This window comes from Miscanthus floridulus, chromosome 18, assembly GCF_019320115.1.
Source record: "Miscanthus floridulus cultivar M001 chromosome 18, ASM1932011v1, whole genome shotgun sequence".
Classification (NCBI taxonomy): domain Eukaryota; kingdom Viridiplantae; phylum Streptophyta; class Magnoliopsida; order Poales; family Poaceae; genus Miscanthus; species Miscanthus floridulus.
Window position 1 is genome coordinate 40925859 of NC_089597.1, and position 14998 is coordinate 40940856.

At 52.8% G+C, this 14998-nt stretch overlaps 1 protein-coding gene across 1 annotated transcript; it reads left to right on the forward strand.

The window, feature by feature from the left end:
• Nucleotides 1-172: 172 nt before the first annotated feature.
• Nucleotides 173-1461, forward strand: LOC136521102 (protein PHOSPHATE-INDUCED 1 homolog). The gene has a single exon (XM_066514817.1). It carries the CDS (start codon nt 233-235, stop codon nt 1253-1255), a length of 1023 nt encoding a protein of 340 aa, XP_066370914.1. The 5' UTR covers nt 173-232; the 3' UTR covers nt 1256-1461.
• The last annotated feature ends 13537 nt before the right edge of the window (nt 1462-14998 follow it).

A 14998-nucleotide genomic window follows, 5' to 3' on the forward strand; every position in this document is an offset into this window, starting at 1 on the left:
ATCCCCCTCCCGGGGAAGGCGTACACGCGCGGGTCGTTCTCATCCTGAATTCCTGATCACTGATCACTAAACAATGGCGAGCCCCTTTTTTAAGGGGAAAAAAAAGAGAAAACATTGGCAGGCCTATAAAAGGCCAGCTCCTGGCCACTCTAGACCACACCCACACGGCCGGCCACACCACCAGTAGTGCACACTAGTGCTCCACTTTGCTAGACTACTCCCAGTCGAGGCAATGGCCTGCGCTTCCAGTAGCTTCCGCCTCAGAGACCACGCTCTGTTCTTGCTTCTGCTGGCGTTTCTCTTCCTCAGCTTGGCACGGCACGCCACGGGAGCCGCGGCCAGCCCCAGCAGCAGGAGGCTCATGGAGCTGTACAAGCCGCCGCCCAGCGACCTCCTAAGGTACCACGACGGCGCCGTGCTGAGCGGTGACATCCCCGTCTCCGTGCTCTGGTACGGCCGCTTCACGCCCGCGCAGAAGGCCATCGTCACCGACTTCCTCCTCTCCCTCTCCGCCCCGCCGCGGGGAGCGCCGCCTTCCGTCTCCCAGTGGTGGGGCACCATCGACCGGCTCTACCTATCGAAGGCGGCGGGCGCGGCGGCCGTCGGCAAGAGCGGCGCGTACGGCGGCAAGACCAAGAAGAGCACTCGGGTGGTCCTGGCCGGCCAGGTCTCCGACGAAGGGTGCTCGCTGGGGAAGAGCCTGAAGCTCGCCCAGCTCCCGGCGCTGGCGGCCGCGGCACGCGCCGTGACCGCGAAGGGCGGCGGGCTCGCGCTGGTGCTCACGGCGCAGGACGTGGCGGTGGAGGGCTTCTGCATGAGCCGGTGCGGCCACCACGGGTCGTACTCGTACGACGCGTGGGCGTGGGTCGGGAACCCGGCCACGCAGTGCCCCGGCCAGTGCGCGTGGCCGTTCCACCAGCCGCCGTACGGCCCGCAGGCGCCGCCGCCGCTGGTGCCGCCGAACGGGGACGTGGGCATGGACGGCGCGCTGATCAGCGTGGCCAGCATGGTGGCCGGCGCCGTGACCAACCCGTTCGGGGACGGGTTCTACCAGGGCGACCGCGGCGCGCCGCTGGAGGCCGCCACGGCGTGCGCGGGCGTCTACGGCGCGGGCGCGTACCCCGGGTACGCCGGGCAGCTGCTGGTGGACGCGGCGACGGGTGGCAGCTACAACGCCAACGGGGCGCGCGGGAGGAAGTACCTGCTCCCCGCGCTGTACGACCCCGACACGGGTGCCTGCGCCACCTTGGTTTGAAGAAAGGGACGCGAGGCGCCGTGCCTTGGCATCCGTCACCGTCAGGGGCTGATACAGTGATAATGCGCCTGAGTTTGTGTATTAGCGACACAGCGTATGTAATATAGTCTTGTGACGGTTGGGTTGGCGTGTTCTTAAATCTAAAGTTCTAAACCAACAGGATGTAAAGTTGTAATTAAACTGGATAAATGTGAAGTAAGTACTGTGCTCTGTTTCATGAAGTGCGCAGTGTTGCTCTAGATCTCATTAGTTATTACGTATGACATAAGAGATCTCCAATAGTTCTCAAAACTCACTCCCAGTCTTGTCTTTTTAATAAGATTGAAAATAGATTCTCTCGGACCTTTTCGCTAAAAAGCCAGGCTGAAAAATATAGTTCGCTGATTTATTGTGAGAGAAAAATAATGTACCATATCTGATAAGCCAGGCTGATAAGCCTGTTCGCTTGAACTTATCAGCCTAATTTATTAACAGATTCAAATCAATCCACATGTATTGGTGTAAAACTTGAATAAAATTCTATCTCAATTCACCCCAATATATCAACACACGTGTGGATTAAAGTGAATCCAACGACATCTAAACAAGACCTCAAACAACTCCCTATCCTAACTCTCAATATTTTCGCACTTAACAAAAGCAATCCATATGTGTGGAGCAACTTTTAATCCACGTGGGAGGCGATTTCTCCCGACCTTTCCTCCTTCCCTCGACATTTCTTCCTCGGACATCTTTTTGCCCTAACCTCTTCTAGCATGTCTTAGCTAAAGCCTGGAGGCCTCTGGCCGCCAACCACCACTGCCCAGCCGCAGCTGCCGCTGGTCTGTCCCTAGCTGGCTGTGACCGGCCGTCCAGGTGCTTGGCTAGCTGGGAGCGCCTATGGCTGGCTTTTTTTTTTCACGCAAAAAATTTGCGCGTCATTGTATCAAGAAGCCTGTGGCTGGCTAGAGATGGTTGCCGGCCGGCTGTGGCCAGCTGGAGCATGTGTGAGTGTGGTCGGTATGACGACAGCGTGGACAGGGGAGGTTGTGGCAAGGTCACGGACAACGGGCATGATCTACGTGCGAAGGTCGAACTGCTGTTACCCTGATGAGTAATTGGTATGTCAGCGTATCATGCACTGTTGTAAATATCAGTGCAGCACTGAATGAAACCACAAGCAAAAAAAAAAGAAAGGGGGGTGGGGGGTTGGGGGGGTTGGGGGGGTGGAGAAGCCAATGTAGCCATGTGCCCATGTGTATCGGGTGAAGCAAGCCGATTAGGCCTCAACTGACACGATTCGAGCGAACGATATATAGGTCCAAAAAGTTCACGATAACTCTCAACTTTTTTTTTTCTTTTTTAAAAGTCCATTTTTCTTTTCTGAACTATAAAACCGGGCAAAACATCTTCCTCATTATTTAAAACCATTCATCTTACCTTTCTGGCTCTGTTATAAGCAATTTTGGAGTCGGTTTTGACCTTTTCTTTTTTATTTATTTCGGTTGAATATTTGAAAAATCATAGTAAATTATAGAAAAATCATAAAATGAAAAATCCAATTTTGTTGAACTCCACGTGAGTAAATCTATACAGTGAATATATAATATGATAACTTTAGTATACAGTTTTTGCTGTGGCTTTAGATATATGATTTTCTGTAATTAATTAAAATAATTCGTAGCTGCAGTTTCTATGGTCTAATTATGATGAAAATTTTATAGTGGGCTAATTATTGTATGATTGAACTGTAGTAAAATTTTCATACTCATTAGATCATGTATAGCTTAGTTATAGTTGCAGTGTCTCGTTTCAGCCATGCCCGGACGCGCACATTTTAGCCCCGTGGGCCAGCCCCCAGGTTAAAAATGCGTCCACAAGCACAGGGCTGCGGGGATAAAGCGCATTCCACTTTCAATGAAAAGTAAGCGGAATAGCGATAACATGACAAGCAAATACGATGACCGTGCACTATGTGCGAAAAGCCCAAACCTCACCTATCGTCGAACGAGGGACTAGCTTCAAGCCCCTCCGAGCGCACCTACGACGGGGCGAAACGGCGAGGCGCTCCCCGACACCTTGACCACTGCGTCAGGCTGCGCAACGTTCAGCCCTGAGGGCCGAACCCTGGACCAGGACTCGCACCCGAGATCACGGGGCGAAGGGAGAGGATCCTGAGCGACAAGCTCATCGAAGGCCGAATTAACGAAAGCGGGCCACTTGCCGAACACTCGCGCTCGCCCGAACGACCGCGGTGGGCGCACCATCCAGTCAAACGAAACCATCAAGAACTCCTTGAGTCTTCAAAAATCACGACCCGCTTGGGAACGCCGAGCGCCTCGGCGCACACCCAAATGGCCTACTAGGGCCACTCCATCTGGGTCTGCGACAACTGCTCCCCCGGAGGGAAACCAGTGTGGAGCGACAAATGCGCCACCTCTCCTGATTATGGTGGAGCGCGCCACGACACGCGAGCACGAATCCCCACAGCCCGCTAACGGCTCGACGGTGAGCCTAGCCAGACAGAAAGATTCGTGAGAATCGGCAACGTAGAGGTCGATCAGCTCAGGCAAAAACCCTTCACGCCAAGGATCATTGAAATAAGCCAATCAAACAACTGACATTGGTGGTTACAAAAGGCAAAACAGAAAAAGCAATGCACGCATCATAGCCCTAGAGCTAACGGGTTAGCCGATTACAACACCGTCCCAAACATTAGGACCACCGGCTTCTCAAGCCACGAACGAAGGCATCTAGTCTAGCGCATCTCAGGACTAGATGGACCCGAGGTTACAACAATCATCAGATCCCATCCCGCTCACAATGGACATCTCATGAAGCAGAGACACTGGTACAAGGTGTCTCTAACCTTCAGAGCTGCACCATGAGTAGGAGAGGACTGCCGAAAGAAGCCTCAAGGACGACCACCTCGTGGAGCTTCCTCTAACATCCGAGGAAGAGGAGCCCGCTAGAAACCACCCCAATGTCGCTTTTGGTAGAGCTAGGGGAGGAACGCCTAGCGATGAGACAGCAAGCGAGCCGCCGAGCCGATGCTCGAACGCTCCTAGACCTAGAGTTGGGAGCCACGCGCCCGCCGACCATGAAGGAGCCCAATGGCCTAGCCCTCCAATGACATTGTTCCCCCTATCTTCGTGGAACTTCCTCTAACACCTATGGAGGACGAACGCCGGCAGGGTGTGGCGGAGCCCGATCTCCAAAAATCCCTCTTGGCGGTGGTGGAGACGCCGGGACGGACCGCGAGCCATGGCTCTCGAAGAAGGCAGCCATTCTCTCACTCGGATTGGACACCGGGGAAAACTCGGAGGTGGAGGAAGAAGTGAGGATGAGACTCGCTACCCTCCTCTCCCTCGGCTTAAATAGGAAGCACGAAGACGAAGGCGGAGACGATAATGGTTCGCATTCGAGGCAGGCGCAGGCCCAGGGCGCACTCGCAATCAAGGGACAGAAGATGTGGTGGTTCAGTCCCCCAGGCAGCATGAGACCAGCAACGGTCATTGGAGGTACATCAAATGCATGCGTCTTCTCTAACATTTACTAACCGCTTTCTCGCAGCACAACGGAGGCGGCCAGACAAAAGGCTGAGCAGCGGATGACAACGTGGTAAAGTATCCCGAGTAAGCCTTGTAGGTTTCATCATCTTTCATTTTCCTCGCACGCGCCTCATGGTGCACAACCATCTACAAGAGGGCACCGCCATGACGCGACATGGCTAGGGGAGGTCGATAGCCCCTAGACTCACATGCCGAGCAGCCCTTCACATCCATGAACCCACGTCATACTTAGGAAACCCACTCTTTGGCCATTCCTTAGAAGGGCTTGAGGCCACAAAAGGGATAGGGGCAGGGAGAAGATGGGCCCCTGCAGCTCTAATCGGTGGTGTGAAGCCACACGATCATCTCTCCCTATGTCTGAGTCGTCTGCTTCGAAGTCTCTCGGGTTGACCCCCTCTGGGGGGAGGCATCTTGCCCTCTGGCCGCTGTAGAAGCGGTTGGGGACCAACGAGATTGACGGCTAACGATTTATGGGACATCTCACATGGGGCACAGCCAAATTCCACATCGATTGTGGAGGATGTCGGATCCCGCTCGGATTACCCATAGACCCTGACGAGGTGCACCGCTCTGACCACGTGGTTACCGTGGACATGCCTCTCCCCGCGTGGGGCGAAACTAGACCCGCCTGCTACAAGTCATCATGACCTCTCAAGGCAGGCAAGGACGCTAGGGAAAATGGAGTCGGGTCCCTGTGACCCCGAAAGAGGTCAGGGCTGCCCTACGTCCTAGGTCTCAGACCTAAGGCTGGCTCCGGAGACTCACAAACCGTTAGGGGTCTACGACCTCTCCGAGAGAGATTGACGAAGCAAAGACGCCGGGGTGATGCGCAATGTGAAGCCCGAAGCGTCATCGTGGCTCAGTCATGCAGAAAAAATAAGAAAGGTCTGAAAACCTATGAGCCAGGGCATGGGCGCAAAAAATCCTCATGACCGTGCAAACCTAAGGTCAGGGAAAATGACTCCTCAAAGATTTCAAATAATAATAATAATATACCCTTCCTATTCGGTGACTTCGCACCAGCAGCGCAACCCCGGCCCGTTGGCTCGGGGGCTCGCCGTGGTAAAAAATCACAAATCGAGGAGAAAGAATTTGGTAGAATTCGAATATCCTCAAAAAACAAAAGTGGATGAACCGCTTACGAGGCAAGGCATGAATGATCCACTGCCCGACAATTACAGGTGCGGTCATGCCACACAAGGGGCATAAAACACCGAACACCGACGAAGGTGACGATGAGCGCCTCTCAGTCCGCCGTCTACAGAGGCACGAGAGAGGCAGACAGAATGTCTTGCAGATCTCATCGCACTACCATAGTCCGCGGACCAAGAAAAACAGGGATGGCAAGAGTAGATGTCAGGTTCCGAATGATTTCATGAAGAACTAACATATTCACCGCCTCTCACCTCCCTGTTCACAAAATCCCTTCTAGCATCAGCTATCGAAGGACACCACGCAGGCTCCCTGCCGCCATGAATAACTCCCAACGAGGGGAATCCTGAATGACTCAAAGTCACGACCATGAATAGTTCAAACAAAGAACACATATTTATAGGCCAGAAGGAGGACCGAACGACCCTGGACTCCCCCACCACATGGCAAACCATGGGGGGACATAGCCAACGCTAGATGCTCGCGTGAGGATGGGAGGATCGAGGCCCTCACAAAGGTAGACTAGTACAAATGTCGATAAGACTGCTCGGTTTTGCTTGGGTCGTAAACCCCGATGCACGGCGCACTGTCAAGGCAAGGTTCAACGGTCATGAACCACAATGCTAGGACATCCTAGCAAAGCGGAACACAATGGACACCCACCGCATTGGATGTGTCAGCCCACAATGGGTCGAGCAACGAAGCTCAAGTGGGCCATGACCACGAGCCCGTGTTCCATACAAGCACACACATCAGCGCTTTCACGATCACTTCGTGATCGCAAAAAATGCTCAGGGGCTACTATTGGGGTTATGACCCTAGGGTATCTCAAGGCGTCGATTAGTTGGTAGGCCACGTGGCCCACAACTCATCGGGTTAACAATGGCCTGAACGACCGAGGCCTAGCTAGGACGACCACGCCAAGCTAACGCCTAGGCCATGGTCGGCCACGACCCTTTCTCTTGCCTTAACCATATGTAAGACGCTCGACCTCTCCCCCATCATGACCCCTAGATAGGATGGGGAGAGATCGAGTGTGGCTTAGTATGCTTCCTCTGATAAGAGTAGGTACACCAAACTGACGTAACAAGGACCGAGGGGACAACAGTCACCACGGTCTAATTAGGCGCCATCCTTGTGCCACGTCGCACCAACGAGACAATACCACACAACGGTGGCAACGAGTACGAAACCCACCGTCTAGATACGGACTGGCAGGATGCACATACGATCCCACCCACTATAGGATGTGATCCATGACAAGGGTCTCGACTTAGAGAACTTCCCAACTTGCGGAGAGCCCCGACCCCGATGATCGGGGTTGTGGCCCTTAGCCTCATGATGTGACTAGGGGAACGATGACCAAGGGTGGCTACCTACTATGGGTACGATGCCCTGGGGAACCTAGAGACAACGACGAAGACCATAAAGGATGTCGCATTTCACATGATAGCTGACAAACAATCACCATGGCTACAGTGCTACCACGGCCAGCATAGTAGCCCCTCAGCAGACCCTGTGGCGATGTGGTCACAAGACCATGATGACAGCCACGCCTGAACAAGCCCCACAAGACAGTGTAGCTTGCAAGCCAAGTTAGCTAGGACCTCCCTCAGGCTCACGACCCTTTAGTCGGGGGAACCTCCTCTTTGTATCAAGCCCTAGCCCCAAACTCTATATAAGGGCAGCCAGGGCATCCATCTCGGGACATCTTCACATTCTTCATCCTCTACCATTCCATCCATTCATCCATAGCAGTAGGGCTCCTAGAACTTCTCTTCGGGCGACCCCTCATTTAGCATAGGTTCTATCACCTCTTTCACCATTCTTGCACCCCCTATTGTAAGAACTTCAGAGCATTCAAGCGAAGAACACGCACTCGATCTTCTCTGAGACTAGACATAGGGCTCTGGCCTGAACCAGTATAAATCCTCGTGTCTAATAGATGCTACCATCATCTTCCTAGAGCAGCGTGTCAATCATATAAAGTTACTAGTCCAGTTTACAAAACACCGACAACATTTGTAACAAGTGATATACAAAGTGTTATTTTTTTCTAAAAAAATAACGTGTTTCATCTTGCAGTGTTGCTCGTTGCTTTTCTATTATGCACAAATGACAAACCACGCACTCTTATTTGTTATCTTATATTACAAGAGTGTCAAAAGAAACCTTCACGTTTACTGATAGGGCCTAAAGCTAACGGCTTTGGAGTCCTTGCCTAATACAATTAATCAATAAACTAATAATTCAAAATGATAAGTTAAGAAAAGAAAATAACAATTTGATACCCATATGAGTAGGAAAGAGAAATCCCAAAATAAAGAGTCCATTTAACACAATTAGTAAAGGCAAATTTTAAATAAAAATAATGAAAAATTAATAGCTTCACCTACAAACGGATTGAAGAATAAAATTACAAAATAGTAGTTTGATTTCAATATGTGTCGGGTTCATAAACTCGGGTCCCTAATGGACCTGCTTTCTAGCAAAAGCTCAGTCCAACAGACGATGTTGCGAACAACGCACAACTCCTAGGCCGGCCCAGATACCTAACAATAGGTCGGAAGGGTGATCCAGTCTCCAACCGGAAGGTCTGGCTAAGGAGGAACGACACTCGCTTTTGACTCCAACCCACCTCTCTGACCAGAAGGCCTGGCTAAGGAGAGGATGATGCTCGCCTCCAACTCTGACCTGTCTCTCCGACCAGAAGGTCTAGCCAAGGAGAGGACGATGCTCTCCTCTGACTCTGACCTGCCTCTTCGACCGGAAGGCCTAGCCAAGGAGGGACAATGCTCGCCTCTGACTCTGGCCCACCTCTCTGACCGAAAGGCCTAGCCAAGGAGGGATTACGCTCGCTTCTAACTTCGACTCGCTTCTCCGACCAAGAGTACACCGAACCTCTGCTTATAACTCTTCTCTGACCATCGTGATCGAAGTCAACTGGGAAACAACCAAACGGGGACGCCCACTCGGTAAGGACCTAAAGAATCAGGCAGAGCAAGTAAGGCAGGGTGCTGAAGTTAAACCGCAATACCGAGGACCGTACCCTACACACCTATAGGATAGTACTGTCAGGTCATGTCAGAAGGGTGCTCTGCAACCTTCCAAACATGTCAGAACACAAACAGTGTTATGGGCGCCGACATTTGCCCTACAGTATGGTAGGAGCCAACATTGGCCATACTAGAAGAACACGATGGAGCCTACCACATGCATCTGGGCGTCAATAGTATTGTCGGCGCCGACAAACCACCTTGTACCCGACGGTGTGGGCAACAAGACTAGGTAGCACACACACTCTCTTTCTCTCACACTCTCTCTCTCTCATGTAAAGCCATCTCCTTCATCTATAAAAGTGTATGCGCTCTCTCCAAGAGGGGAGGGATTGGAACAGATGATTCAGACAGTTGATTCTGATTCTCCCTGCTTGGCTCTAGAACTCTAAGGCTAGACAGAGCATACGCTCGAACACTTAGCGCATGTCGGAGCTCCTATCACTCTTGGCCCTTTGGTCCGGAGTTCAACCAGACCTCTGATACCCCCATCTTACTCCCTCTCATTTGTAACCCCACAACAAACTTCGAGCACCTGGGCTTTGGAATAAAGTCACCAACCGACTCAAACTGGATGTAGGGCATGTTGCCTAAACTAGTATAAACCCTGTGTCATTGAGTGCTAGACCACATCCGATCACAATGTATGGCAAAACTACAAATATTTATGTGTTGGTCACTTTTCGCACCGATAGTTGGCATGGTCCGTGGGGAGAACGCCGTATGTTCATGCTTTTGGTCATCGGATGACCCACCTTTCTACCATCTTTAGCGTGGCAGGCTCAAGCGATATGACTCGCTTCAGCTCGCTAAAGTTTCCTTCACTCCCACCTGTTGGGATGTGGGTTCCTCCCATCTTTGAGCCGTCTTAGGCCTTCCTCTTTGGAAGCCTAGACTTCATCGCCGATCGGCTCGGCGTGCTTCACCTCCGTGAGGAGGCACTTGTCCCGGCGCCCATCGGAGGAGGAGCGCCCTCCATCGGCTCTGGGACACCCAACGACTTCAATGATGAGGCACCTACGCTTCGCTCCGAGCCTACACTGGGCTCAAACCCCGCTGTGAGTAATGTACATACTGTTATTTTCTCGCTATTTACTATCTTCCGCCGATTCTCTAGAGGGACCCCATTATCCCCGCCACGACCGTCATGTGACCGGTTCCCTTATGGTCTTGCGTCCCCCGCGAACGCGTATGCACGGCAGCTCTAAAAGATGCTAACGCCGCCCCCTCTCACATCCAAATTCATGGGGATGGCGGGCTACGCTCCCGCCTCTTTGCATGACCTCATGGATGACGAGGTTGAGAGCGACGGCTCTAGCATCGGTGACATCATGGCACCTAGCCACCCTCTGTCCCAGGAGTGCACTATGGTGGATGCTCTGGGACAGCCACCGGTGGTAGAGGAGTCTCTACAGACCCACACCCCTCCAGACCCTCACACGGAGGCCCTCACATGTGCACAGGAGCATGGCGTGGAGCTACGACAAAGGCGGTAGAACCAACCATCACCTGCACCGGTGTGCTTGGCATAGCATGCTGCACCCTGCGTGCGTAACCCAGCGAGTGACGCCTGGGGTCACGCCCGCTAGGTCCAGCGCAACATCATGGATGGGGGGAACGATCCCCCATAGTTTCTTCAGACTGGCTAGAACATCACCGCTACGGCGATGCTTCTGCGCGGCCTTCTAGAGCTTATCGACCCCAAGGAGTAGGTGGTCCATCAGAACCTCTGGGCGCTGGTGGAAACCACCACCATTCAACAGGTGGAGAGCTCTACGTCGTGACACCGACTCGCAACCTCTCTCCCTACCGAGGGAATGGGGCCGCAATAGTCGCACTAGTCCATCCGCTCACCTCTGCAGTCGCCAAGCGTAGAACAGGAGGCCATAGCTATACCACGTCCTAACCCAGCACCCGCTCCACACCTACCACCTATGCGCAAATGCCTTAGGCCGAACCGAGACACTCGCAACAGCATCAACTACCGGCGTTAGGCCCAACATGTGAATGATGTCCATCAGGCGGCGGTGAGAGCAGGCGACACAGGCTCTGGCCGGACCATTGAGGAGACTGGTGAAACGCACCCCAGACATGGTCACCAACCCAACGACCAGAGTCCTAGCTCGAATGGCACGGGACCACGGGCCTTTGGGCGACATATCTAGAGAGCGCTATTCCCATAGCGTTTTCGACCGCATACCAACATCACCAAATATACCGGGGAGACGAATCCCGGTATATGGCTAAAAGACTTATGGCTCGCCTACCAAGCCAGGGGAGTGGATGATGATCACTTCATCATTCAGTACCTCCCCATCTGCATGGGGGAACATGTTCGAGCGTGGCTCTAATTCCTCCCGCATGATAGCATCTGTGACTAGGCAGATCTCAAGAGGATCTTCATCGGCAATTGCCAGGGGACGTATGTCTGTCCTAGGAATTCCTAGGACCTCAAGAGCTGCCAGCAGGAGTCCAATGAGTCCCTACGGGATTACATCCATAGGTTCTCAAAGCAATGCAACTCCCTTCCTGATGTCGTCGACGCGGACATCATCAGCGTGTTCCTCTTCGGGACAACCTGTGAGTCTTTGATCCACAAGCTCGGGTGTCTGAAGCCCTAGACCACTCGTGACCTGCTCGACGTCACCATGAACCACGCCTCCAGTGAGGAGGTGGTAAGAGCGGTCTTTAATGAAGGCCAACACAATGGCAAGGCCAAGCACAAGGACCAGGGCGAGGGCCCCTCCACACAAAGGGGCAATAAGAACAAGAAGGATCAGCGCCGATTGGCCAACTCTATGCTGGTCGCCGTGGCCGATCACGAGGGCATGCAGCCCCAGTAGGGCCAGCCCGATCACTGTGACAAGATCATGTATAGCCTATGCACCAACCATGCCTACCCTGTCAAACACCTCTACAAGGACTGCGAGCTCCTCAAGCGTTTCCTGCGACAGGCCAGTGGGCCAAAAGAAGGAAAGGTCAAGGAGGCAGCGGCCAAGCAAGGAGGTGCGACGGGCAAGGATGGGGATGGCTTTCCTGACCCCAAGGAATGCATCATGATCTTCGGGGGATCTGATGCCATCTACTCCAAGCGTCAGCACAAAGTGCGCTATAGAGAAGCATGCGTCGCTAAAACGACCGTCTCCTCCTTCCTTCACTGGTCAGAATCTCCGATCACTTTTGATCAGAGGGACCATCCTTCCCATGTCGCTAGACCAAGTTGCTACCTGCTCATCATCAACCCCATTGTCCACAAGAAGTGCCTCACCAAGGTGCAGATGGATGGAGGCAACGGCCTCAACATTCTCTACGTCGACACCCTCAACGCCATGCGCATCCCCCGGTCGGAGCTCCACCCAATGAGCTCTCCTTTCCATGGTGTGATCTCAGGAATGTAGGCATACCCGCTCGGGCAGATCAACTTGCCCGTCATGTTCGATGACCGAGCCAACTTCTGCTTGGAGGTCCTCTCCTTTGAAGTGGTGGACTTCCTAGGGTCCTACCACGCCATCTTGGGGCGGCCATGCTACGCAAAGTTCATGGCGATCCCCAACTACACCTACCTCAAGCTAAAGATGCTAGGACCAAACAACGTCATCACTGTGGGAAGCACCTTTTCTCATGCCTACATGGGCGACCGCGTGCATTATGAGCTCACCACTACCGTCATCAACTCAGCTAAGCTCCCTCGGCTCAGAGAGTCGTCAACCCTAGCAGTCTTAGACTGCAACAAACCAACCTCCTCAACTACCTTTTGCCCACTCGAGCAAACTAAGGTGGTGGGGATTGACCCCACTGACCCAACCAAGACGGTGCGGATCGGGACCTAGCTCTCGGCCAAATAGGAATGCGAGCTCACTGACTTTCTATGCGCCAACCATGACGTCTTCGCTTGGAAACCTTCTAACATGCTAGGCATACCACGGGAGGTCACCGAGCACGCATTATGTCTCATCCTGGGCTCAAAGCCCGCCAAGCAACGCCTATGTTGCTTTGATGACAAAAGGCGTAGGGCCATAGGTGAGGAGGTCGCCAAACTCCTGGCAGCCAGATTCATCAAGGAGGTATACCACTCCAACTGGCTTGCCAATCCTGTTCTTATTAAAAAGAAGACCAGAAAATGGAGAATGTGCGTTGATTATACCAGCCTCAATAAGGCATGCCCATAGGACCATTTTCCTTTGCCACACATAGACCAGATAGTCGACTCCATATCAGGATGCGAAATCCTCTCCTTTCTAGATGCCTACCCAGGCTATCACCAGATCACGATAAAAGAGTCCGAGCAACTCGCGACTTCATTCATCACTTTGTATGGTTCGTACTGTTATGTAACCATGCCTTTTGGTCTAAAGAACGCTGGCGCCACCTATCAACGGTGCATGCAGCAATGCTTCACCGATCAAATCGACCCACTCAATTAGCCTAACCAAGTCGAGCGACCAAAACCAACAATCGTCGTCTATGTTGATGACATAGTGGTCAAAATGGCTCAAGCTTGCAACCTAATCGCAAACTTGGCCGTGACATTCACGAACCTCCGAAGGCTCAACATCAAATTGAATCCCAAAAAATGTGTTTTCGGCGTTTCGAAGGGGAAGCTGCTTGGATACATTGTGTCCGAATGTGGTATCGAGGCCAACCCTAAAAAATCACGACCATCTCCAACATGGGCCCTATACGCAATGTCAAGGGCGTACAAAGGCTCACCGGTAGCTTGGCCGCCCTAAGGCGGTTCATCTCCTGGCTAGGCGAGTGGGGATGCCTCTCTATAAGCTTCTAAAAAAGATAGACACGTTTGTCTGGACTGAGGAGGCACAATAGGCTCTAGAAAGCCTCAAAGCATCGCTGACATTGGCCCCAATCCTCGTCGCTCCCAAACAGGGAGAACCCTTCCTCCTCTATGTCGCGGCAAGCAACCACGTGATGAGCGTCGCCCTAGTCATCGAAAGGGAGGAGCTAGGACACCACCTTAAGGTCCAATGACCCGTATACTTAGTCAGGGAGGTAGTCAAGGACCCCAAGACTCAGTACCGCTAGGTGCAAAAACTCCTATACGCCGTGTTGATGGTGACCCGGAAGCTCCTATACTACTTCACCGACCATGAAGTCTCGATCATCACTTCATACCCGCTCGGAGACATCATCCGCAACCGCAACGCCGTGGGATGAATCTCCAAGTGGGAACTCGAGCTAATGGGCCACGACATCAGGTATATCCCCCGGACTGCTATTTAGTCTCAGACTCTCATGGACTTTGTTGCCGAATGGACGGTGGTCTAGCTCCTGACCACAGACGTCACCCACGAGTACTGGATGATGTACTTTGACGTATCCATAATGGTGCCCGGCTCAGGGGCCGGAGTGGTTCTATTCTCCCTAGATAGGAGTAGGCTCCACTATGCAATCTGCCTCCACTTTTTGGCCTCAAACAATGACACAGAATACAAGGCCCTCATCAATGGACTCTGCATCGCCATCGAGCTCGGTGCTACGCGGCTCTATGTTCATGGAGACTCGGAGCTGGTCATCGACCAGGTCATGAAGGAGTCCTTTTGCAAAAGCCCCCTCATGACAACATACTGCTAGGAGGTGCACAAGCTCAAGGACAAAGTCTATGGGATCGAGCTACACCATGTCCCTTGAAAGGACAACGATGCCATCGATTTTCTCACAAAATTGGCTGCCAGCTAGGTTCCGTCTCCGGACAGGGTCTTCATCAACAACCTTCATGAACTATCTACCCGCATCCTAGAAGGTCCGATCCAGACATGCCCCGATGCAAACCCAGTGCTCGGGGGCTCCGACCTCGGTGCCCCCGTGATGCCGCCGCCCGCCGACGTCGCCATGGTAGCACTCGATCAAGCGGACTAGCGAGCGCCACTACTCGCCTACCTCCTCAAAGAGGTTCTCCCACCTAAAAGGACTAAACACAATGGATTGCTCGATGCATCAAGACATTTGTCATGTTCGGTAATGAACTT

Excerpts from the sequence above, each read along its gene's own strand:
- LOC136521102 (XM_066514817.1), top strand. The coding sequence starts at position 233 with ATGGCCTGCGCTTCCAGTAGCTTCCGCCTCAGAGACCACGCTCTGTTC.